This window comes from Apis mellifera, linkage group LG13 (assembly GCF_003254395.2).
Source record: "Apis mellifera strain DH4 linkage group LG13, Amel_HAv3.1, whole genome shotgun sequence".
NCBI lineage: Eukaryota > Metazoa > Arthropoda > Insecta > Hymenoptera > Apidae > Apis > Apis mellifera.
The window spans coordinates 5,379,006-5,405,348 of record NC_037650.1 but is presented as its reverse complement, the minus strand read 5'-3'; the positions used below and the strand labels follow the sequence as shown (position 1 = coordinate 5,405,348).

Sequence of the window (26,343 nt, the reverse complement as noted above, 5' to 3'; positions counted from 1 at the left end):
ACGCGTCCACACGAACCACCATCACCACCACCACCACGACAACCGCGACCGCGACCACAACCACGCATCTTCTACGTACGCGCGGTGGAATAAGAGAAAGAAAAAGGAGAAAAATAAGAAAAATAAATAATGTTTATCTTGGCTTTTACGTGCGATAGGGAAGCAAAGTCGATGCCGCCCACGCACGTAGCCGGCTCTAGGAAAAAACCATTCGTGCCACTTTGCACGTACGTGTGCGTCAAGCTTGTTTATTGAAATCGTTTCGTCTCTCGGCGTGTCAGTGCACGCCGATACACAACTACCAGCCGTTATTGCACGCGATCCTACTGCGAGCTGCTCAACACCCCCTCCTTCTCCCTCCCTCCCTCTCCTCCCTTCCCTGCGCATCGCGATCAAACTCGTCCGCGATTTGTTTCCTGTCTCCTGTTCTCTTTCGCAGTATCTACCCTTCGATACGAGTACGAGAGAATGCGCGCGATCGAGGGGGGGCGAAGAGTTTAATGGTAGTGGAAATTTTCAAATCTTTCTGCCCGCGAGCTATTCGATTAAGCTTGCTTGATATACGACTTCCTTTATTTACCCAAAAATCTAATATCGTTCTCTCTCGTCTCGTCGAGACGTGACATTTCGTCTTATCGATTTCTAAATCGTCAGGTTCGGTTCGATTCGGTTCTCTCGTCGTTTTCAACTCTTTCGATCGCTACAAAGTTTTCAAGCGTTCGTTGAGGAAAAAAGTCGAGCTACTTTTTTTTCTTTTTTTTTTTTTTTTTTTTTCTTTTTCACGACGAGTTTCAGCGATAATCGGGCCAAGAACAGGATAGAAGTTGCCATGGAAACGAGGAAAATTATACATGCGAACACGTAGTATTCGTCGCTTTCTAAGAAGCTGACAAACGCACACGTGTTGCCGGGGAACGGTGCTCGATTCCTCGACATTCACGCACGCGGGCGCGCGCGCAAAACACGTACACGCGCACGCACACGCATGTAGGTTCACGCACGTACGCGAAAAATCTTGGCCGGCTAATACGTTTGCGCATGTATCGGACAATGAGATCATCGTGCTCGAACTATACGCTTGTTGGAAACACTGACGTCAACAGTTTCGGTTCGTTTCGTTGACTTTGCGAATGATTCTCGACTCTATACGATGATATCAGGAAGACTAATGCCGATCGTGCACGTGCAAACGTTATACCTGGTCAACTCCGTTCGATCCTGTTTCATTAAACATCGAATAACCGCTCGAATAAACTGGCAGCGCTTTACTTCTCTGCGCCTTGCGAAATAATTAAATGCGCTTGAACTTATCGCGATCGTTCTTTTCTTTTTCTTTTCATTTTTTCTTCTTTTTATAAACACGATTTAGACGCCCGTGAATTTTCGCTTCGGTTCGGTGTTGAATGAATAAAATCGCGGATGGGAAAAAATATTTTTCACGGGGCGTGGAAGAGAAATTTAAAGGAGAAAAAAGAAAAGGAGGGACGATTCTCACGAACCATAATCCGTACGCTCTTTCCTCCGTGGCCAATATGAATCGCGAGAAAAATCAGAACCGGATCTGGGGGTGGCGGATCTTAGTCCTCGGGCAACCCCTGGGTTTTAAGATATGCAGGGCGCAACGCACGCTTTCCTAGCGAGACTATTTTAATACGAATGAGAGGGATGGGATGGCTCGAGACAGAGAGAGAGAGAAAGAGAGAAGCTCGCCCGAGAAGATCTACTTCTTGATTACAGAACTTTTTACCTAATTACATAACATTGTTACCATTTACAAAGTCGCAGCCGGGTATACGTCGTCCGACTACTAATTAAGGATCTCCCCGATTAACGGACGAGATCACGCCCCCTCCCCCATCCCTCTACGTGTTCGATAAATTTCGTACGATTCCCTCGAAGGAAGATTTCCAGACTCCTTTGACGAATATCCCTCCCTAAAGATCGATTCCATCGATTATTCCCCCTTCCCGGAAATACGGGAAGGAGGAAATTTTGTCCACGAAACTTTGCATTTATCGAAATCTCGGCGCAAGCATTCGTTAGATACTCGTTTGAGTTTATTCGGTAGAAGCGGAGTGGTTCCCTTATCGGGAAGGACGTAACCTCGCGAGAGAAGATAGTCATGCGCAAGGGACGCGTTCAGAGACGTTGCAGACATTAAGACGTCTGGTCCTCGACCTCCCGTATTCCATCCCTTTCCCTCCTCTCCCTTTAACCATTCCACCCAGCCACCCCTTCGGATGGGCTGGCCGGGTTAGACGACGCTTACGGTTTACCCGCGTCGTCTTCATTGTCCTCTCTAATTCTCATCTGATCCTCGCATTACGTAATTTTCTCTTTATTATTTTATAATTCCTCCGCTCCCTCCCTCCCTCCCTCCCCAGCACACTCGTTCGCTCCGCACGGACCTCCTCCGCACGAGGAGCTCATCCTATGCCACCGCGCATACTAATGCATCCTCGCATTTATTAATTATTCCTAGCTAGTTACCGCGGCTTCTCGCTCTCCTCCCTCCCCGACATTGTTCCTTCCCTGCCACTGTAATGATAGATTAAACCTCTCCTAGATTCGGCGACGGACAATGCAGCTCACGATGTACTCGACATCTCTTCGCTCTTTCCTTCCTCCCTCTCCCTTTTTTCTTCCTATCTTCGAAGATTTTTCACCACGGATCTCCCGACTTCGATACAGAAAGATTGGTATTTATTTCTCATTTTCAACTTATCCATTCTCGATCGAGGAAAAGGAAGGGAGTGGATCGTTATTTTGCGCGCTCGAGAAAAAAATCGTGCGGCGATATCGATATCGATCATCCTCCCCCTCTCTCTTGGTCTCCTCCTCCTTCTTTTCGCTTTTTCAGAGAAGGGTGGGGGAGGGAGGAATTTTTACGTAGGGTTATTCCTTTCCCAATACCTCGGGGAATTTAATTCCCTTTTAACGCGGAGGCGATTCCTTTTCACGGGAATCGCAAATGTTTAATTGGCTGGACCGAGAGGCAGCCAGTGGCTACATTAATTGCACCGGATTGCCGAGGGTGAGGTTCGAGCAGGTGGCTGTCTAACCGTGGATCAACCGTGGGCAGGGGATGGCCGGTGGAAAAGGCGGCTTGCATTGAATGCTAAACAAAAGCTAATTTATATCCGGAGGTCGGGTCTTTGCCGGAGATCGGGAGATGAATGGCTATACTTCTTGCATACCAAGTGGGCCGCCTGCTTCTCCAAGGACTACAGAGTTAAAGATCCTGGGGGATGTTCCCTTTGGGGGTAGTCGCTTGTATCGCTCGAATCTCCCATTCATCGCGAATTACGTTCTCGAGGGGGGGAAGGTTGTCAAAAATTGCCTGCTCGACACCCCGTAAACACCTCTTCGGAGAAACCGAAAATCCATCTCTCTTGTGATATTATTTCGAGCAAATATATTCTGTCTACTAATTCGTTCAAATGTCGATTGAAAAGTTGTGATTATTATTATTATTATTGTAATGGCGAGGTTTTGGATCGATGGGAAGGAATTAAAAGTTGCGAACAAATGATAGGAAATGAACGGCGGGAATATTCCCTTTAGGGTTGCCACCCTTAAAATTCGACCGAGAACGGGGCGTTCAATAATCATACATCCCCTTGAAGAACTCGGCATCCCTGCGCGTTACCCTTTCGACAATCAACGAATTTGCCGGTCGAAAATCGGCAGACGTCGTCGTTTCAAACTTGCTTGCCCTACTTGTATAATCTTGCGGAGGCAAAAATTTAATTTCTATGATACGATTCGTCGAGGTAATCTCAGAAACGCTCGTCTCTTCCTCCTCGAAGAGACGTTTCAAAATCGTTCGTTGATAATACGATAGTTTTTCAAAAAAAGGAAAAAAGGAAAAGAGAAGAGAAAAGTAACAGGGGAGAAAATAGAGAGAGAGAGAGAGAGGAGGGGGAGAAAAAAATCGATCTCCCGCAGCAACGTCCCCGATGTAATCAAAAAGAAAGTTGTTGGCCACGATGGTAAATCTCGAAATGAGATTTGTCGAGGCCAGTTTTTCCTCGTCCCGATCAAAATTCTATTCCCTCGACTTGCCGTTGTACGTATCATGAAATTTTAATCTTGTTGAAAAAGTTTCGTTCTTGAATCCTCCTCCTGCTGTTGCTCCTCCTTGGAGAGGAGACGAGCGGACTTTGGAGAGGAGAGAAGCCTGTTGATTCTGACGGCCGGTGTTGGATGGGAAACATCGTCTAGCCGGCGTTGAACTTTCTCGATACACAAGGCAACATAGCAACACAACACGGTAAAGCACAACAAGTGGGGGCGATGCTGGGGGTGGAATGCTCGATAGATATACAGGCAGCCGTGGCTGGAGAGGCGCGCGTCGCCTGCACCACGTGCTTTTCACCCCTCCTCGTTGCCTCTCCTCCTCCCTTTTACCGTCTGTCTTCCTCTCTTTCGCTCGCTCTAAACAACCCCTCTACCCACTGATCGGCCGACCGTATACACCCCTGTCATCCCCCACGCGTGGGAAACGCAGCCTCTCGCGCGAAACACCACGTGCTGTTGCACGACACACCTCTTCCAAACCTGTTCCGTCCTACCCTCCTCGATTAATCACCTGGAAACGATCTAATTTTCTTCCTCTCAGGATTCGTACAATTTTTTCCGCCTTCTCGTCTTCGTGTCTTTTATCAAAATTGATAACAATTTAACAACGAAACTTGTTACGTTGGATTCCTCAAAGTTCTTATAAAAAAAAAGTTACGGAGCAATGTTTGCTCTGTAATTTTGATTTATGTATATATCTATTTAAAAAACGTCGTGTATTTGCAAACAAGTTTCGATCCGAATATTTAATGATATCGCGAGTAGATTAATTGAAGGAGACGCGTCGATATGCAAACCGAAATCTGCAACTTCGTAAACAGATGTTTGATTAGCGCAAGCGTTATCATACTCGGCAAGAAATATACGACGTGGGAAGTTTCGTCGTAGTAGCTGATTCTAGTTTCTCTCTCTATAACTTGTTACACGCACGCCACGTAATTAGCGTCTTAATGAAGGAGAGGCTCGACACTCCGTAAATAATTACCAAACAGGCGCGATCTCACGCTCGAACACTCTCGGCCTGCGATTTCGATCTGAAAGAGAGCGGGCGACCACGTTTATCAAGCACGCTCGCGTTTCGTTCGTGCGTTATTGTATATAATTCGATAATCGCACGGTCGATTCTTTTAACTATTCGTCCTTGGACGAATTTTCCGAGTTTCCTCCTCGTAGGCGACGAGATTTGCTTTTTCCTCGATCGATCGGCCAAGGACGATAATTAACTGGAGCGGCGAGCCTTTTCCAATTTTCCGGCCCAGTTGGAATTTAGGTCCACGTCGGGTCTCTAGGATCGATACACGAAAAGACGATTAACTTCTTCCCTTTTTTAATTCAATCTCGAGGAAGCGCAGTTTTAATTAAATCTGCATCACTCGCGTCTTTTCGCGAGAAAATTCCATCGCTCGTGGAAAGATGGTCGGTGGATCGAAGGCAAGCAATTTACGACACGCGTTATTCCACAAGGGTTATAAAAGAAGTAGTAGTTTTGATTTTACGTTTTCTCTTTTTTTTCTTTCTTTCTCTCTCTCCAACTCCGTCCGCTCGTTACGACTTGTCAGACTTCGGGATAAGGGACATTCGAGATCGAGTCTCACAGCCAAGGAAAACGTGACTTTTCCCTTTTTCTTCGCTCAGATGTATAAAATTTCCCTTTATCTCCATTCTTCGTTCGTATACATATATGACTTCTTTAACGTCCAAAGTTTCGTTCTCGTTAACTTCTATCGTCTCTTTGGTTCGATACATTTTTCCCTTTCCTAGTCACGCTCGAAATGGAAACATACAAACAAGAGAAGTTTCAAACCGTTTCCTCTCCTTTTCTCGAGAAAGAAAAAAATAGAAACCTTTCTTTTAAAAAAAAAAAACGTTTCGTTAGTCGATCAAACTATCGACAAACTCAAAACAGATGCAAGCCATTTCACTCGGAACGGATTCGAAGGGGATGAATTCGGTTTCCATCGACTCCTCGTGACAGGGCATAGAAATCAAATGACCCAAAGTAATTCCGACTGCATCTCCAGACATTACTTGGCCCTGATCAATACGTACGTCCTTCCTCTCCCCCTCTCCTGCCCGCCTAGGTAGACGCGTGCACGGTAACGTTCCGACAGTAGCTCGCATCTTAAGGAGAGAGAGAGAGAGAGAGAGAGAGAGAGAGGAGGGGAAAAAAGGAAGCTTCAGAACGGGGGTTGGGGAGTGAAAAGGGATTCCGCGAGTCTGCGGTAATCGCACCCGCTCGCGAGCATTTCTCCTCTACTCGAGTTCTCCGTTTCGCCCCCTATATTTTTTTCTTCCTTTTCCTCCCTTTCCTTTCCTTTCCTTTCCTTTCCTTTCCTTTCCTTCCCCCGAAAGCTCGGTCGGTGGAAGGAGTACCATGGTTAAGGGGGGTCACGTGGACCGGCGTGAATACCGAGTGGGCGGATGGCACTGCTAGCTAGCGGAGGCGAGCATTGCGCGCGCACTTAACGTGTATGTGTGAAGCTCCACCACGCGAATAGAAGTCGAATACACGCATATACACGCGCGCGTACACACACATGTACTCGTTGCGCCTCGCGTTGTACCCTTTACGAGCGAGCAGTCGCACGTACTGTACGGGCATGCGTCTCGGTCACCGTCGGATCTCGTCTACTACGTGCTACTCCTATGTACGAAACACACATGCATCTAACCGGAACGATTTTAAAGCAGGATAGTGGCGGTGGAGTAGTCCAGGAGAGGAGACGGTGATGACCGATGGTGGTGGTGGTGATGGGTGGTGGTGGTGGTGGTTGTGGTGATGGTGGTGGTCGTGGTGGTGGTGGTGGAGGAGCTTGGTTCTCCCGGCTACGGAGGATAGAATTGGTGGTGGAGCTGCAGAAGTAGCGGATAGAGAGAAAGAGAATGTAGTAGTGGTGACGTTGGCTCGGTAGAGGGGCAGGCAGAGAAGAGAATAGAGATCGGCGAGATCTCCTCTTAGCCAAGAGATGAGCGAGACGAACGGAGGAGTGGAGAACGGATGGACGAGCGAGCCAGGACGAGGTGGAGCGAGAGAGGCAGAGGGATGCGGACGGAGTGACAGAGATGGGGAAGGAGAGGAACGGGAGTGTAGGCGGACCAGAGAGAGGAATTCCACGGAGGCGTGTCTTCCCCGGCGCACCAGGTGCAAAGGTGCGCGAACGCGACGTTGCCACGCCTTTTCCACGGGGCGACGTGGCCTACAACTGCTGCACGACGTCGACGTCGACAGCCACGACGGCGACGACGACGACGATACGACGACGACGACGACGACGACGACGACGATGACGACGACGACGACGAGGAGGTCGACGTAATAATGCCGGCCTTCTTCGTCTAACAACGGTGGACGAAGAATTTTCCGCCCTCCTCCCATGAAACGTCTAGCTGCCGGGACACATCTCCCTTCTCGTTGTCTTGCTTTTCCACCTTTCTCTCCCCTCCCTCCTCTCCTTCTCCCTTCGCCTTGCTCTTACAGCCAGTACCACCTACCCTACCCCCTACCAGTTTCGCACACAGGGGGTACTACGTTAACGGACGGGTTGTGTCCAACCCAACCATCCAGAATCCAGCTTCTGGTGTCAACGTCCCGAAGTTTCCACGAGCTTCTCTCCTGAATATGCACCTTGTACGTTTTCGGTGTACGGAAAGGGGGAGGGGGGAGGGAGGGCGGACTGGGTATGGAGGGGGAAGACACTAGGCTCCTGGGTGGAGAGGGTGGCACAAACGAGGAAGGTAGCGCGAAGCGAGGGCATGTGGGGCGGAAACTGGAGGGGGAGGGTGGTGGTTAGACAGGACAACACAGGGGGAGCGCGGAGAGCCGGGATTCTTTCCGCCTTGCAGGATGCCGCCCGCGACTGGAATGCGGGATCACGGTATTCAACATCACGTAACGCATCTGTGCTAGGTGCACGGTAAACAGAAATGGCGCGAGGATGCGGACGTGATCGCATGATTTTCAGCTTCGAACTCGAGCGATTTTCCTATCCGATTCTCCATCCACCGTCCGTTTTCCACCCTCCTAATCTTTACTTTCGAACAAATTTTCGCCTGGGGAGAACTCCGAACTCGGGTCGTAATCTCATTTCACGAAGAATACCGGTTCGTTCTTTCGCCTCTCTCTCTCTCTCTCTCTCAAAATTGAAAATAGCGAGAAATTTGCCGGCAAAACGGTGTATTACCATGTATGCACGTCAGTTAGATTTATATATATTATGAATGATTGGGATGGAAATAAAGCGTAGAACGACGTGGCGCGGACGTCTGGACGGGGGTATAAAATAAATCGTTCGGGGAACGAATATCGCGTTACGATCCATTCGTATTAGGAGATAGAAACGTGAAATTTAAGCTCGATAAACGTATTTGAAATACTCGAAGGTTTCCAAACATCGAACCGGTCGGGGATCGATTCGGCCTGAATAATACTTATATCTCGTTACACACGGCGTCGCTGCTATTAATTATTCTCCATCTTGCTCGTTGCCGTGACCGGTTCGCGAAACGCTTTAATTACGGTTTCCCCTCACGACAGAGAAGTGTACTACCGTTCCTCCGTACGCCAATTGATTTAATCCCAGTCCCTGATATTGCATATCCGGAAAAAAATCTGGTAAAAAATTTATAAAAGACAAATAGCGAATTATTCGAGTTTATTTTTTTCTTTTTAATCGAGCTACTACTATCGGTAATCCCTGCTAGTCCCTTTCGTTCTCCTCTTATCGTCATTGCCGCCAATTTTTTTCGCAAAACGACGACGTAACGTGATGTATCGCTTCCATACGGCATCGCACGTAAGCTGCTGTCGTCGTTTCGACGATAGCAATAAGGAACGATTCCAATTTTTATTTCGATCGATTTTATCTGCAATAATTAAAATAAAAAAATCCGTTCGAGAAGAGAAACCGACGATCGATCGGATAACTCGTCGGATTAAACGTTCCAACTTCGATTAAGACGTTCGAAAAGAGAAGCATCGATGATCTTGAAATTTTTTTCGTTTCTTTGCTGGCAACTACAACAAGCTATGCGACATCTCGTAATCGTCTCTTCCTTCTCCATCGTGGTTATTGCATCCGAGTCGAGATCTCTTACCTCGTTCCCTCTTCCTTCTTCTGTTTCACCATTCCCGTGTGCTTCATCACCGTCTCCACAACTGCTGGCACAGCTCTACTTATACAACTTCCACCTGCCAGTTCCTCTTTCTCTCTCTCTCTCTCTCTCTCACACACATACACACTATATCTCTCTCTTTCTTCGCTGCAGCTTTCTCTCGCGATTCCATTTCTGCGTTGTTGAACTATAACTCTCTCTAGGAAGGCAGTGGCAGCTATTACGTCGGCTCCTAAGCTATTACGGCATCTGGGAAGCTCGTTGGTGCTGCTGCTGCTGCTGCAAACGGGACGAACGCTGGGGAGGTACGAGGAAGTGGCACGGAGAGAAGGAACATCAGGGGGGTACAAGGCGGCTGGAGGGGGTTGGGGGTGGGCGTCGGGTTAGGCGAGGTGATGTATTGAGATCCCATTGTATCCACGGAATCCCCTAAGATTGCCAAACGACGTCCTCTCCCGCTTCACTCTTCGCCTTCCATCTTCCGCCATCCACCTTTCCAACCGCTCACATTCTGCCTCCTCCTCCTCCCCCTCCCTCTCCTCCTCGCGATCCCCCCGTCTCATACCCTCCCCCCTCCCCTCCCCTTCTTCCTCCTCTCCTTATTCTCGCATAATACGTCACCGGTGGAAAGGCAAGCCTCCGGTATATTCCACCTTTCGCGTTCTGTCCTCCCGAAAGCTTCGCTTCCTTCTCCTCCTCGTATATCTCTCTTTTCCATTTTCCTTTTTATGCCCTGTCTTCTCTTCTTCCACCACCACCTATCCTCCTCCCCCCTCCCGACACCAACCGCACAGCTACGCTCCACTTTTTCTCGAACGAAAAACCTATGCAGATGCGCGTGCTGGAATATTCATGCAGCGACGGAAACAGAAAAAACAGCATCGTCGAAATCGTCCCCCGTTTTCCCCTCCCTCTTTTCATCGTCTTTTCCCTCCGCTGCTTCTTCTTCTCTTTTTCTCCGCCAGATTTTTCTCCTCCCTTCCCCCTCGTCTTTAATAATACGACGTCGCGTGGCCGCAAACCGCGCACGGTATCGATAGCTCGCATAATGTCGCGAGCTGCTCTCTTTCTCTCTTTCTATTGGATATTGGGTAGGGTTCGCGGGCCACCGAAGGGAAACGCACGCTCGCCGAGGAGGAGGCGGAGGAGAAGGAAAGCGAGGAGGAGGGAAAGAGCGGAGCGACAGATGCAGATCGGGAGGAATTGAAATTTTTGCCCACGAATACCCGCCGGTTCAATAACAACCTTTATTATTTTAACGACCTACGCCGTTGCTCGTCGTCACCTTTACCTTTTCCCGCGCGTCCTACGTTTTCCCTCCACGCGGCGGCGACAAAGAGGTGGATCCAACTCGAATTCTCGGCTCGATGATAATCAAGCCAACCCTTTCGTCTAATTATTTTTTCGTGCCGATCGCCAACACTATGTGTAATTAAAACCGGCCGATCAAAAATTTTTTGATTACCCGGCTCCCGTTTGCCTTCCGTTTGGTATCGAGCGGTGGAATATTTTCAAAGTCAATACTCATTAGGGAACCGATGGCCTGCCTAGGGTTAAGCACACGCCCTGGCACGCGAGGTAGAGTGAGCAAGGCCGAGTCCTTCCCGATGAAAAGAAATTGCGGATGGTAAATATCCGAGACGCGTGTGTGGTAACGGATCGATAAGACGTTACATAGACCTCGTGTGCAAAGACGGAAGCTAACATTATCCCAAGGTAGCCGGCAATTTTGTTAAAAATAAACGCGTTACTATCTATTACCAGCCGGGGAAGTCAACATACGACCGCTGTACCGTTATTCGAGTGGTATGCATAATGCACGTGTCGAGCGGTGGCGTAGCTCGGCAGCGTACGACATCTCCGTTTCCATTTCCCGATACGATCGAGAATCCGCGCGAGTCGTTGCCAACCGACGCTCTTTGCGACTCGAACCTCGTCTCGACAAACGAGGACGAGAGGCGAAAGAAAATATGCCGTAAAATAATTGATCATCCGCGGTCAAGATTCGTGGCTTACGATCTACGCGTATCGAGAGAGAGGCGTTTGGAATACGATCATCCTCCACGCGAGTTCATAAGCGAATCCGCGATTATAACAATTCGGGAGCAGAACGGTTCTTGCCTCGCAGCGAACAGCGAACGAATACGCAGATTTTAATTGGCGATCCGCCAATCTCCGCCTCGATACACAACCTAGTACAAATATCGACGATGTCGAGGCAGAAGCGGCGGTCAACGCAAATGCAATTTGCGTATCCTCGTCCCTTCTCCACACTCCACGTTGCAGAGAGTGGAAAGGGGTGGAAAGGGGTTGCGATGGGGTAGAAGGGGGATCGATATTTGGTAAATATTTGTGGCGAGTCGAAACAACAGAGCTCGAAAGGACGTATTCCATCTCTCTCTCTCCCCGCGTTGGTGGAACGCAGGATGTTTGTTTCGCGATCCGAATACCATTCGGGGGCGCCTGGAAAATCGCGTGGGAGTGTTGGCGTCATCGAGAGCGTCATACACCGGCGTTCAAGCGGAATGTTGATCCCGCCGGTGGCCGATGTGCATCGTTCGCTCGGTGAAAAAAAAAAAAAAAAGAAAAAGAAAAAAAAGGAAAAACGCGCGTCATCGTTGTCGCTATTTCCGCCGCGAGTGATCGTCTCGAACCATCCTCGAGCATCGATCGCATTTTCCAAAGGTCCTTAACCTTCGATCTGATTAAATTTATCACGATCGTGCGAAGGTTTGGACGATTGGAGGACCACCGACGATCGGTGAGATCCGACGATAGTTCCAACTCGAGCGAGACGAGACATCGTGCGAAATAATTTCGAACGTATTGCGAACGAATTTGCGCAGCGCGAAGAACGGAATATCCGGTTTTGCCACGATGGCGGCGAAGATGGAGCGGCGTATAAAACGATCGGTTATATAATTGAAGCGAACGATTGCACGTAAAGCTGCACGACAAGTGGAAGAGAAACATATGTCGGGATTGTTTATTCGCGTATCTTGTCCAGGTTTAAGCCGCCACGAGGCAGAAAAATAAATATCTATCGGCCATGTGTTTATTCGGTGTTGTCGGATATCGCTGTATACATAGCAACTTTATCGTTGTCGCTGTTACACTCGATCGCCAGGTACGACGATCGTTTTATATAATGGAAACGCCACGAAGGGGAATCCCGTCCGTTGTCGATCAATCGAACTTATTTCTTTTTTTTTTTTCCTTCTTTTCATCGAAGAAACTTTCGACTCTCTTTATTTCGCGCGCGGAATTTTTCGGACGGATATAAAAATAATATTTGTTTAACCCGCGAGAACTCGACGAAGGGCGAGGGAGATTAGAGTAGGGAGGGGTGGCGCGATTAAAACGAACGGAGCAAATGATTGCGTCCAATCAGTCTTTCTTAAAGACTTTCCCCGAGACAATCGCCGCTGCGAAACGGGGGGGTGGGAAAAGTTGGGAAGGAAAATGTCTAGCGGAAAATACGAAACCGTCAAGAAGGAAGAGGCAAATCCTCGGAAAGTTCTCGCGGAAGCGGGACGATAAAGCCGTCAATTTTCACCCTCAATACCGTTTGTCTCCGCGAAAGAAAGGAAAGCAAGCACGGCGAGCGTGAAAGGAGGGAAGGAGACAGGGAAGGCTCGAAAAAGAGGGAAGGAAGAAACAACGGAGAAGGAAGAGCCCATCGGAAAGGAGGAGACATTTATTACGACTTTAACTGGACTTTGTGTTTATTCAGCGACTGTTGCTCTCGCTTACAACCGCCTCTTCCTCCTCTTCTTCTTTCTCTTCCTCCTTTTCTTTTTCCTCTTCCTGTTCCGCCCCTCGTCGGAGGACGCAACATCGAAAGACGGACACTCGGCAGGCCGAAGACACGAGTGGACGAGGGAAGGTCAACCGCGAGAAATTCTTGGCACGTAGGGTGACCGTTGGACTCGTGGCTTGCTTCTTCTTCTTCGACCCCTGTCACGCGACACTCCTCTCCTCGCGTCTCCCCTCGCGCGCGGAGGGAATCTTTCGCTTTATCCATCGGTGGACACCGGATCCGGCAAACTTCTCTACCGCAAGCAACCGTCATCGGTTGCTTCTCATTCTCTATGCGCCCTTCATCCCTCTGAATATCATTCCGCGAACGTCGACTTGCATCCCTTTTCAACCTCGTCAGAAGGAACGACGTGTCCGCCCGACGAGACGTTTCGAACGTTTTTTTTTTTTGCCACGTCTGTCTCTCGCCTCGTCCAGGCCAACGTTCGTTCTTTGATTCATCTGTGATCGAGAGAGCCCGCCCGAGGGACATTGACTTCTTTGCGTCGTACGCGTTTCGTACATCGCCTCCAGGTGATGATCATCCATTCCAATCTTTCTACTCGATGGAAGGGTTTTTCGTAATTTCTCGCCTCCTATGTATCGTACGTGTTTTATATATACACACACGTGCGCGCGTGTTACACGGTTCGTTCATTCAGAATAGCCTCTCGAGAATGAATTTCGCGCGTTTCCAGCGAGAAAACTAGGAGGATTCGTTCGATTCGTTCGGCGGAGAAATCAGAGACGGGAAAGTAACGCGATAAACTCGGCGTTGAATTGCACCTGCGCGAATTGCATCATTAGCAGCTGACTCGTCTTGTTTTCTCGCGTCTCTTGTATTTAACGTGTCATCGTCGACGCGATATATATATGTACATATATATATATATACCTTCTGTGTTACGATTAAACGATAGTCGAGTGGGGGAGGAGGATCGGTTTAAATCGATGATTCGGTTGCGGAAAACGCTCACGGTCAAAACGCGGGTCGTCGGTGTGAATGTTGGTGTGAAAGTCGAGGGGAGGAGGAGAAGAAGGGGGAGGGAGGCCTCGAAACGAGAAAGGCGAGGTATAAACCGACGACCGGGTTGCCACGGAAGAGAGGACGGAAGAGAGGAGGCAAAGTAAAGACAATCGCGCACAATTGGCACATGAAATTTAAAGAAGCAAGGGCGAGGCGACGCGGGTGGAAGGGCCAGTCGCTCACTCAATATACCCACGCCACGGTGTTCGAGCCCTTATTCTTTTCTCTTCCTTCCAGCTCGCTGGAAATTTACATTTCCTCCCTCCTCGAACTCCTCAACTGTCTGTTTATCCCGCTTTCTTTTAAAGAGCCGCTGGTGGCTATACCCTCCCCCTCCTCTCTCCGCCAAACCCCCCAACGTCCCCCTCCCTCTCCCCTTCTTTCGAATTTTATTCCCATCTCCTTCCCTCGTCTCACGCATCGTTTCTCCTTTCTCTCCGTTCCTTCCCTCATCGCAGTCTCCCACGAACCCGCAGCCACCTCTCTATCTATACAGAGACAATCCTCTATTTACGGCGAGATTACGCTTCGTTGGCCGATAATCGAAAATATGCCATCGAGTAACGCCCTCTCTTCGTCGCTTGATGAGAGGACCGGCGATTCGGGCAGGCGAGAAAGAGAATTCTTCCTTCTTCTTTTCTCACTTCTCATTTGTGTAAAAGAAAAAAAAAGGAAGAGAAAAGATGGAGAAACGCGCGGATGGATGCCTCGGATGGCGAACGAAACTATCGGAGGAATACGATAACGTTAGCCTCCTCTTCTCTAATTCATCCAGGGAGGAGGGTGTCTTTCTCTCTCCTCCGAATTTCCAGCTCGAGTTTATTAAAACATTCAATTTCGTATATTACGCATTCGTTACTCTTATCTGAGGCGAAGAGGGTGGATCGCGAGACCGGTGGAATCGGGACGTGTCATTTCGAAAAACGTCGCTCAATAAACGAAAGAGGGATCAGCATTCGCGGCGGGGCGTAATCCGTGGATCAGATGCCGAAATCAGCGGGTAATTGACGCAATTTCTTCCCTCCCCTCGCCTCCCCTCACCCCGCCTCCCTCCGTCCATCCTTTCCCCACATCCTCCTCCCCCCCGAGGCGAAAGATTTCTCCGGGTGTAAGGCCTGTCGAAAGAAAGAGATGGAAACGGTGGTGGAAACGGTGGTGGGCGTGGGGATGGAAAAAGAATGTGCTCGTGGGAAAAGGATAGACCAGACCACAATCTCTTTTTCTCGAGTTTCGGTGCGGCGTGAGCCTCCGGCCGGGTTTTAGCGCAGATTCTAAAAGCCAGCCAAGTCTCCCTCCCTCTCTCTCCCTCTCTCTCGGCCGCGGAAGAAGCGAACCTTTAATAAAGAGCTTAAGCGAGCTAAATAGAAACATTTTTCCGTCGGCTTGACTCGGCTTGCTTCCCAAGTCTTGGCTCCGTTGCAATGAAATGAGTCGCGGCTGCTCGTGCATAAGTAATCCGCAGATGAAGGTATCCCGACCCCTATTCCGTCACCACCCCCTCCCCTCGAGTTTCCTCCTAGGAGAGCTACTACGTCGACTCGTATATATTGGTCCGTTGGATCTTTAAAGATCGACCCCTCGGTTCGACTCGGTTTTACCTACTTCATTCTAGGCAGGAATATTATTTTCTCTTTGAAGATAAATTTTATCGCGATACATTTGGATTGGATAAAAATATCGGATGAGAATTATAAAAACGGTTCGATTCGATATTTTCGAAACGCGTTGTATTATTTTTTCAAGCGCGGATAATTACGGGAGAGAAAAATCGACCTAATCTTTTTTTCCTTTAATCATCCCCGGAAGAGAAATATATTTCTTAACGCATTTTCGACGTGCCGTGGAACGGAATCCATGTGTCACCGGTCTTTTGATACCCGTGGCGTGGGTGGGTAGTAGCGAAGGGCGAAGGTCGTTTATGGCGGAAGCCACTCGTTGGGGGGAAGGATTCGGTAATTATTCGCCATAGGCTTGAAAAATTGCCACCTAATCCCGAAATCGATAGTCCTGCCAGAGAACGCGCGAGTGTAAGGAACCCTCTCCCCTGCCTACCCTTCGTCACCCTCTCGTACGTATCAGTTTTTTTTTTCCTCCAGCCGTTGGAAAAAAAAAGGGGGTGAAAGCGGGGCTCTCGAGCCCTTTCTCCTACCAAGAATCCCAACCCCTCGCGACGCTGTCGTCGTATTACGGAAATAATGTATCGATATCGTAATAAGGGAATGATTGGATACATCGGGGCTGATATATTCATCGGCAATCCCTTAGACTCGCCCCTTAACCGAGGCCGCGGTCTCGCGTCGACCTATTATTCATGCAACGTATGGGGCTTTTTCCGAGGTGTCTGGGTTATATCTTCGGGTAAATCGCCATTTTTTTTCCTTTTTTCTTTTCTTTTTTCGACGAGGCATTGCCCGGTATAAGATGGAAGGAAGATGTATCCTCCCCGAGGATAAACGAGGAATTTGAAAATGCATCGCGTTGATCGAAAAGAAAATCCTCGGGAAAAAAAAAAGACTCGTCGGTTAAAGAAGAAATTAACCGGGTTACGGTTAACGCGCGAACGAGGGAAATTTTGAAATTTTCCCGTCGCGGTGTCCCCGTCCACACATGCACAGCGGCGGTGACTTCGCACCGACTCCGAGTCGGTCGAGTTTTCCAAGCGGCGGAGGATACATTATGAACGAAGCTGAGCGCGGCACGCCGTCTAGAAACCTACAAATCAGGAATTCGTATCAACGGAACTCGTCTGGCTCCCCCGGCTTTTCCCACGGACGGCTCTTCCCTGACATTGCACCCTTAACATTTCCCGCCCGTTATAACATCCAAGCTTTTCCACCGCGGTGTGCACAAGCCCCCGGAAGGCCGGATTAAACGGGGAACGAACGATCCCACCCTGGTAATCGGCTCGTCTCGCGATCTCGCGGCCGATGTATAATTTATAAAACGGCATTAAATTGTCTAAATGTCGCGGCACCGTTTCTATTTCGCTCGCGAGACGCTTCCCCGCTCGGCGAGGGTTATATATTCGCGCGTATATATCCGCGTTGGTGGAGGAGGAGGAGGAGGAGGAGGAGGTTTGTCTGGCAGCAGGAGAGGAACATATTAGCTCGACTTAAGGCGTGGCGTAACGATCTCGCGGCAGAACCGTGGCCTCTTATTCCGGCCTCGATAGCTCGAGGATGGAGTTGGAGGTGGCCGAGGGGGCTGTGGGCGAGGGCTGTGGGCACTCGGGCGAAAATAAGTACGAGTTTCAGCCACCGCTGATTGCGAACCGTGACTCTTCTTCGCGATGCTCGAGCGCGGGTATAAAGTAATGTCTTGTCTCGAGAGAGAGAGAAAGAGAGAGAGAGAGTGGGGAGAGAGGAGGGTGGTGGAAGAAAGCGAGCGACCTAGCGACGGGCTGTGAGCCCCGAGGTTGGAGGGTAAGCTTTAAAATCGGCGTCAAACGCGAGGCCACCCTCGGCCGCAAATTTTTATTCATTGACACTACACGGCTGAGCACCCTCCAACCCCCAACCACCGAGGCTAAAAGACGGAGGCGGCTCGAGTGCTTCGGTTTTTCTTCGGTCTCGCTCCGCGATATTGGGGTTGCCCCGAGGATCTCCTTCTTATGCCGCTATTATTCGCATTATATATTGCTCTTATTCCATCCCCCGTTATTCGGCTAATGGATACTTATTGTTTCACTCCTCGAACGGAGGTTGATTATTTCCGGATCGAGCCTCGATCCTTGCTCTCGATCCGAGAAAAACGGATTGGACGGCGGTTGCGTTTGGCGGTGTGTCCATCCGTTTTCGGATGGGCGAAGATTGAGGGCAGGGGATGGGAGAGTTGTCCGAGGCGAAGGAAACTGGGAAACTTCATAAATCACTACGGGGACGTACGAAAGCGGATAGCGGCCACGCAAATGTGCGAACACGCGTGTGCTTCTGGGGAAAGGGGGGAGATACACGTGGGCCGATTCTTTATTTGCTCTAAAAGGTGAAAGGGAAGGTCTGTCCGTTCGTCCATAGCTCGATGGCCACTCGCGAATGGCCTGACCGTTCTCACAGTAAATATATCGAAGTGAATTGCAACTTCGTCCCTAATCCAACCCGAAAACCCCGTGCTCTCTCCAGGCTTGATCCACGACCGAATCCTGAAAATTTATAAGGTCCTGTCGCCTTTTTTCCGTAATCGTGAGTCCGTAATTTACATCTTTTTTTTCTTTTTTTTGAAATAACGATTCATGGAGAACGACGATAGAAAATAGTTTCATTTCCTAATTCCAAATTACATTTATGAGAAACACGAATACGAACGAACGATGATCCAAATTTCAAGGATGGATGATGAGGATCCCAGTGGACGCGAATGCATTCATCATGCTCGCTATTTTGAATAGATGATGGCGAGTGACAGCATTCTTAACGCGATTTTTTTCCATGCAAATTTACCTACTTATCCTGGATCGGAAATTTCTCTTTGAGGACACGACGGATTCTTTGCGAGCGGCTTGCGACGGGTTAACGAATGTATAATTAATCCTATTGCGTTAAAATGATAATGACAGAGGTTTAGCGTTGGCGTCGTCGGCCACGGATGGAAAAAGGAAACAATCGTAAAGTATCCACGTATATGCGTGTAAAGCCTAGTAAACCTCTTAAGCTTAACTGTAAAGCGTCCAAAGTTACCTTTTAGTGGGTGATTAGCAAAACCGAGCTGACCTTTTCAGCGGCCAATTACAGGAGATTCGGGCATAATCCTATTACCTACATTAGCTCATTATTGCATAACTGTATCTCAGCGTACTGTGTCCTCGCCCGCTAGCGATAGGTGGGGGTGGGAATTTCTATAAATATCTATTTCAAAAGCACCGCTTCCAACCTGCCTCGCCATCGCCAAGCTACTCGACCGCTTTCTATTCGATCCTCCCCCTCGATCGAGAATCCTCGAGGAGGATGCTCGAATCGAATCATCTTTATCGTTTATTCTCGCAGTTACAATTTCGACAACGCGATTTCTCGCGTCCCGAATGGATACGAGAAATACGTTGGCACGACGTACCGGAGGCAGGGGAGGGGAGGTTTCCCCTCTTCCGGAGGGGAAGGATTTTCCAAGACGAGGCGCAAAGCTTATCCGAGCGGGGCCAGAGATTTTATTTAGATCCCTGGCTATAAATGCGAAACGTTTGACCGGCCAATCAAGCCCGGGAGGGGTAAACCCGAAGGGTGTTAGGACTGTACTATCCGATGTCCACACCTCTGTTGTCAGCTAATGTTCGGCCATTGTGAGGGGTCGCTCGTAAGCGTGGCGATTCCTCGCCTCTTACGAAGGTGTTGCCACGATGGAACGTGTGGCGTGGAACGGAAGAGGGTGAGAAGAAAGGAAGAAAAGAAGAAGGAGGAGTGGGTGAAGGGAAGGACGGGCACGGGAGACTGCACGTATTAGTGAGAGGAGAGTTTCACGGATTCCACTACCCCCCTTCTCCCCCACGTATCCCACTGGTCGGTGGCTATCGGTTGACGGCAATCCGGCCAAATCTCTTCCACCATAAACGGCTAAACAAAGAGGTCCATTCTTCAGCACGAGCAAACCCCCCTCTGGAGAAAGCCGACCTGCCCGCTACCCTTATCGGCCTCTGTCCACCACTCACGATCATCCATCTGGATCTCTTCCTTCCCTGGTCGAAAGCTTCGACGAGAACGTGATAGTTCTTCCCCCGTCCCATTGTCCCGCCGGATTTTTTCGCGATACATCCAACCCCCTTACAGCAACGGGAATTACCGAATCGTCACCTCTGTGACGAATGAACTCGAACGGGATATCTGCCGGTTCGATTCGATCGTCGCAAGTTTCACGTATCGAAGAACGGAGAATCGGAACTTTTCTTTTTGTCGAGAAAAATTCCAACCTTTGGACCTGCACGATTTCCAACTTAATTTTTTAACCAAAGTTGGACAGACTGCAGTGTTGAGTAGGAGAGGGGAAGGAGGAAGAAGAAAGGGAAGCTTTCTATTTCGCGCAAGTATCATTCGAGGAAGGCCAGATCGAGAGAATGGAAGGTTAAGATCGTCCCTCTCGGTCCATAATAAAAGAAGGCAGATTAATGCGTTCGGTCTTGAATCCAATCAACATTATTCCGACAATAGTCCGCCAGCCAATACCCGTTCTACTCGAGGCTGATATTATCAACAGCCCGCTTACCATCTATTTCCCCGCCCGTAGCCCTCTCCGTTCCGCGCGCGCACACACACATACACACACACTTCGTTGTCCCTGCTCTGAACTGTCTTTTCTCCACCCTCGCCCCGCTCCTCGATACTTTCACACCCCTAGACACCACCTCGCTCGTTCTTAATTCCACCGGCGGATGATAAGTATGCTAACAAGAGAAAGGACGACCGGCAAAAGGGGGAGGTGTGCACCGGGCGGGGCACGGTCGACTTGGTAGCTTAAAGCCAAATTAACGCCACGCTCACATAAACGTCCTACGCTTCTTCGTCAATGTTAATGTCTACAGAAGGCCATTAGCCGATCGAAGCCATCGTCGGGAGTATACGGATCGACGTTCGCTAACGCGGTACTTCTGGCTGCTTCTTCCCCTTCTCTTTCGTGTACCCTTAATCGCCACCGCGATAAATCAGCCGGAGGAAGGAGAAAAAAAAAAGAGAGAAAGAAGCGATGCTGGTCGTTCGTGCTACGTCGATACGTATCTCGAGCATTTTCTCTCTCTCTCTCTCTCTTTAAAGAAGGGATTTTTGGCGGGGAGTTTAGATAACAAACAAGTACATCTTACCTAGGATAAATAGGTATTATATATATTTGGAATAAGTATTCTCCTTCGTTCGATCGGTATCTTTCGATTCAATAAAATCGACGAAAGATCAAGAGAATATTCGAATCGATAGGAGAAGAGGGAGGAAGAGGAGGAGGACACGCAAATAGAGATATATATTTCAAGAATCGCCAATTCCACCGCCACCAATTTTATTATTACTCTCCTTGGCGGTTGTAAAGAAAGAGAAGAAGGGGTGATTTCTTTAACGGAGGAGATAAACCCATGAAAAACTAATATCCATAGTTGCCGATCCATCCGATCTTCGGGGGCAGAAAGGAGGCACACGCGCCGGGCGGGAGGTGGAGCGTTTCGGGAACCTATAAAGGCGTGTTTTACGAGGGCAGATAATGCGATGAAAGATGCGAACGACGTCCAGTCATGCCTAAAGAGTGTGTGTAACCGGACCTTCCGCCCTTCTTCTTTCACGGTTCCGTCGAAACGGTTCCCCGCGGTTTCGCGGCCTTTCAACGGGGGGAGGGTTGAAGAAGGAGGGGGCGGGCCGGCTCCTACGACCATAATATATCAATTTCGTATTCTAATGTCCAGCCGGTTAATTCAAAAAGCGTCGACGCTGCGGAAACGTCGTGAACGGTCGGCGGTCTTGCTCACGCTTTCCGCATTAGGGTGGCCTCGTGCTTCCCTTCCTATCGCGCGTAACGGAAGAAGGAAGAGGGATGGGGGATAGTTCTGATTCTCATTCGCAGCCTCGTCGTCACGTATATGCGCCGCTTATACGTCTCGCCATCGGATCGCTCGCTCGCTCGTGTCGTAGATAATTGGGGGAACGGCTGTTTGCGGTTCCGCGGGGATGCTCTCTCCTTCCCTCCCCTTCCTGAAAACCGAATGACGTACAATCTGCCAAGGATTTCGGCAAATCGTCCTCGCGAAATTGCGGGAGGAAACAAAGGGAGGGGTTGCGCGAAAAGGTCAGGTAAAATGGTATATTTTATTACGGATTGTTCATCAACTTGTTGGTCAATCATATACGTTTCGATCGTTCCTTCAACTTTTCTCGTATGGGGAGGGGGGAATACTCGTCAATTATTTGACCAAATTTCCAGAGAACGTTGATAAGATTCGCGTAAGAAACGTGCCGATGGTTTTGACATTAGGAGAAAGAGAGAGAGAGAGAGAGAGAAAAAAGCGATGAGTAATCTGTAGTAAAATCCGACGGCGGAGTCGAGTGACGTTAAACTGCGTCGTAGATAGCCGCTTTATAGTCTCGTAATTTTCATCGTAACCGCGGCGGAACGATGCCTCCTCCGCGTTGCCCCCTCTGGCCGATCCTTGCGAACGACAGAAAGAGACGGGCGGGACTGGGCTGGAACCCTGGGCCGAGATCGCATTCTGGGCAAAAGGGGGATGAGAAAAAGGACGAGAGAGAGTCCTTGGAGTGGCGCGAACTATTAAAAAGCGCGCGTCCGCTCGAATTCTCGCCGGTAGTAAATTACCCGAAAAAAGAAATAACCGTTGAATTCGACCACTCTCCGCCTCTGTCACCGTGCCGCTCAGTTTTCAACCTCTCCTCTCCTCTCCTCTCTCTCCCCCCTCTCCTCCTTTCTCTAAAGGCCTCGTCTCCTTCTCCCCTCGCAGCCGCTCCCGTTGGGTTGGTCCAAGTGTGGTGGCTCGCTCGAGAGATCGTCGCTCTCTCTTTTCCAGGGTAAAAAACCCTCTCGACGAGGAGCGAGCCGCGGTCTCAGATAAAAAATTAGCCGGAGTTGCAAACGTTTCCACCTTAAATCATATATTTATCGCGACATTAATTCAACCCTTTTAGGTACCCTTTTTTCCTGGCGGCCACTCCGCACCCGGGACCGAAACGCCTCCAACTCATCCCGTCTCCTCCTCCTCCTTCTCCTCCTCCTCCTCTTCCCCCTTATGAGGGATCCCACCACTCTTTTTCCACTCGGTTCCGTCCTCGGTCCTCTTCCTCCTTGCCCGGCTTGCGACTCCTGCGGCGAACGACGTCCCGTTAGTCCTCTCCCGCTAATTTCTCAGATTCGAGTATTTTTATGTACCGTCGCGCGAACCTGACGGGGGTAAATCCTCTCGTTTATTATTTAGAAGAGGAAGGGATGCGCGAAGGGGTGGTCAGAGGGATCTGTCCAGCGCACAGACGAAGGCGTTTACCTTGTCCTCCTCCTCCTCCTGCTCTTTTTGATGGGGATATACGATCTCGTTATCTCTTCTTACTTCGACTGACTCCCTGCGATTATCCTTCTTTACGGTCGGTTTGCTCGATCGTGCACCTTCCCCCTATACTCGCATGCGTCTCTTTTATATACTCGTACGCGCGTTCCGCGTGAGGAATACGAAGGTTCCGATCCGAGATTCTTTAACCATCCGCGTTAAAGTCTCTTTTCTTCTTCCGATCTTTATCCTTTTTTCGTTATTCAGGTTTATAAATTACATTACCTTTCGTCTCCGTTCGAAGAATCGTCGTTTTCGTCCTTCGTTCCTTGTGGGCACGAAGAGCGATTCATACGTGTATATCGATACGCGACTTTTTCATCTTTTCGCGCGAGAAGATGGAGGATGTTAGAGGAATACGCTAGAAAATTTATAGAACCGTTTTGCATCGTACAAAGTACGAGGTTCTACACTCGTGCAGCATGACGTAATCAAACGCCATCGAATCTACGAGAACGCATTACTCACAATGAAATAGGAAACGAGACGTATGTACATTAGAACCCCAGCGCAACGGTTGTTTACTTAATAAATACATATTTAGTATATGCCACGTACACAAGCCTCGGCAGGCCGGCTGCGCCTATTTTTGCTCTCAGTTTTGTTGTCATAGGACCGGGCGATGGGCTGCGGCCATCCCTCGTTCCGCTACCATTGGGTTCCCAAGTCCACATCTACTAGACAAGTTGGACAATGGGAACGGTTAAAGGTGGAGGAGAATCTGTCTCGAACGATTCTTCGCGCGCGATAAAATTAGTATCGTTTCTTTAAAGTCCGCTAATGAAATTTCTCCTCGTCATCTTTTTGCTCGAGGCGTAGGGGAAGGGAGGATGGGATTCTTAGAAAACGTAGTCGTATAATTCTTTCAATCGCTTATTCTTCGTTTATTCCTCCTCTCTCTCTCTCTCTTTTTCCTCTTTTTCTTTTTTTTTTTTTTTTATATATTTTTTCTCTATCACATTTACAACACGAGAATGGAGGTAATTCCTGGCGTATCAGCGGAAAATTTTGAAAGCATAGCTGTACGCGGTACCAATTGTCGCGCGTTTGAAATACGAGTGAAAGGAATATTTTAAGGACACGCCGTTTCGAGGAATATTTCGTCCCCCATTTCCGGTTCGCCTATACAAACTTGAGCCGGTGGTTCAGGTTGCGTCAGACAACACGTGTACACACGTATCTACGGATCGATGTGTGCGACCACCTCCTTCGTGTCCGTGTATAACCAGTCAAGAGCGGAATATTCATAATTTATTAGTGAGCCCGTGAATCGAACGGTTCGAGTGCGGCTGAAAGAGTCACAGTCGAACTTGTATTCCACTTATCGCGAGAAATATCTGCTCGTTAGATCCACGGTGCTAAAGAATCGTTTTCTCAAATCGTTTGTTCCAATTTCATTCGTAACAATTTCTGTACAACCTATATTGTATCCACGAAATCTTCGATTCTCGATTCTTTGCTTCTTTGAACAGAGGAAAACGATCCCTGTTCCGAGTATTATCCGGTAAATCTTTGTATTACCGTTATTAAAAAAAAAAAAAAAAAAAAGAAATCGATCGTTACAATAGATCAAGGAAGAATAAAATCTATTCGTCACTAATAATCGAGCGTATCGAGAACAAGTCACAACGCCTCGGGATAATAATCCTCGTTTCTTGGAACTCGAAAAATACAAAATTGACCGGTGATACGAACGACCGCGAGGTTGGTTGGTTATCGAAGTCGGCCGGCAACGAAGTCGGTCGACCAGCCGCGCTTGTCACGAAGTTAGGCGTCGCGAACAGCCGCTTGCCAAACAACCGTGCGACGATGCGTAATGTTCGAGCACAGACGAGCATATGGGACGAGAAGAGCATAAGGCAAAAGAGAGAGAACAGGCCAGGCCAGGCTAAGCCGTGGCAGCCAGTCAGCCACACAGCAACGGTATACAACGTGCCTCGTATATGATGTACTGGTTTGCCTGGCGGCGGTGGGGTCAGGGACGTGACGAAGGGTGGGTGTTACGGTGGAGCGAGAGGGGCAAAGTCTTCAGACACGACTGACTGTGGGGTAGGGGAGGAGGACAGAGAGGCCGCGATAAGTGGGGAGGGGGAGATGCCGACAGAGAAGGTAGGGCACACACAAGAGTAGAAGACTGTTTGGCAGGGAGGGGAGAGAAGGGAGAGCTGAAAGCAGGCCTGTTGGTTGGTTTCAACTATATTTGTTTATATTTACACAATAAGCAACAGCCTCGCCGGTTGGGCTGCTTGGTATGCCTGTGCCGCTTTTAGTGTTTAGTCCTCGCTACTCGGTCGCCGCGTGAACGTTGCTTTTCGTCTTCTTTACGGCGTCGCCTGTTTCCTCCTCTCCTTCTCCTCCTCCACCATAGTTCTCGTCCTCCTTCCATCGCATTCGTCTGCACCGCCTTCTTCTTCGTCATTCCCTCGTTCCATCCGTTTTCTTTTCGTTTCCTCTCCTTTTCCTCTTTTCTCTCTATCTTTCTCTCTCTCTCTCTCTCTTCCCCCTTTTTTTCTCTTTCCATCGCGAGTTCCATCCGTGCACACGAATTTTGACGGGTTCTTTGCGCGGTCCACGTGCGTGCACGTCGTCCGTTACCCCGTTCGTGTCGTCGTTTCTTTCAAACTTGTGTGTTCTTTCCAACCCTGGTGCGTGCGCGAAAACGGTGACGCCATTGAACATCGTGGCTTCGTTTCGAGGTTATAAACGAGAACGGACGAGCGAATATCGTGAGTGAGTTGAGTGAATTTTGTTTTTGGTGGAAAACTCGGACTCGATTAACGATTAATAACGCGTGTTCGTTGATGCGCCAGTTGGAGGTTCGGCGTACTTCCGGTCTACAGTGAATCCTCGTCGTTGAATTCTCTCCTTCTCTCTCTATATCTCTCCCTATTTCTCTCCCTCTCTCTCCCTCTCCCTGTATTTCTCTCTCATTCACTCTCTCACTCTCTCACTCACTCTCTCTCCCCCCGCGAATGGTGTCCGTATTCAACGTGTGCTCTTCTATCTGCGACGTTATTATTTTTTCTCTCTGTCTCTCTCGCGTCGCGAAAAGTGTTGCTCATCGTGGCGTATCGAGAAAAGACGTCCTTGTCGCGAAGAGACGCTTCGTGTGTATCGCGCTTCCATGAATTCCAAGCTGGCCGTTGGACGCTTGAAATTGGGGACCAAGGACTTTTCTTAAAGTAAGCAAATCTTCGCAAACCGAATAATCCTGTTTACACGAAAAAAACAGGGGTATACCACACCGTTGTACATTTTTACTTGGTCGTCACGCGAGACTGCAAACGATAGAATATATTATTAGCGGTGCGTTTGT

General features: G+C 49.0%; 1 protein-coding gene across 27 annotated transcripts in view; it reads left to right on the top strand.

The window, feature by feature from the left end:
* The window catches only part of Foxp (FoxP protein), a 234,575-nt gene that overhangs the window by 121,477 nt on the left and 86,755 nt on the right, over positions 1-26,343 (top strand). Inside the window, exon 1 of one of the 27 annotated variants that reach the window (XM_026444536.1) lies at positions 6,963-7,230. The exons of 25 other annotated variants lie outside the window; for them this stretch is intronic. In XM_026444536.1, the coding sequence (XP_026300321.1) occupies positions 7,144-7,230 (87 nt within the window). In that variant the 5' untranslated portion in view covers positions 6,963-7,143. Of the gene's footprint in view, positions 1-6,962; positions 7,231-25,139; positions 26,210-26,343 lie in introns of those variants that run through there. One more of the 27 variants, XM_026444553.1, reaches the window with a different exon arrangement.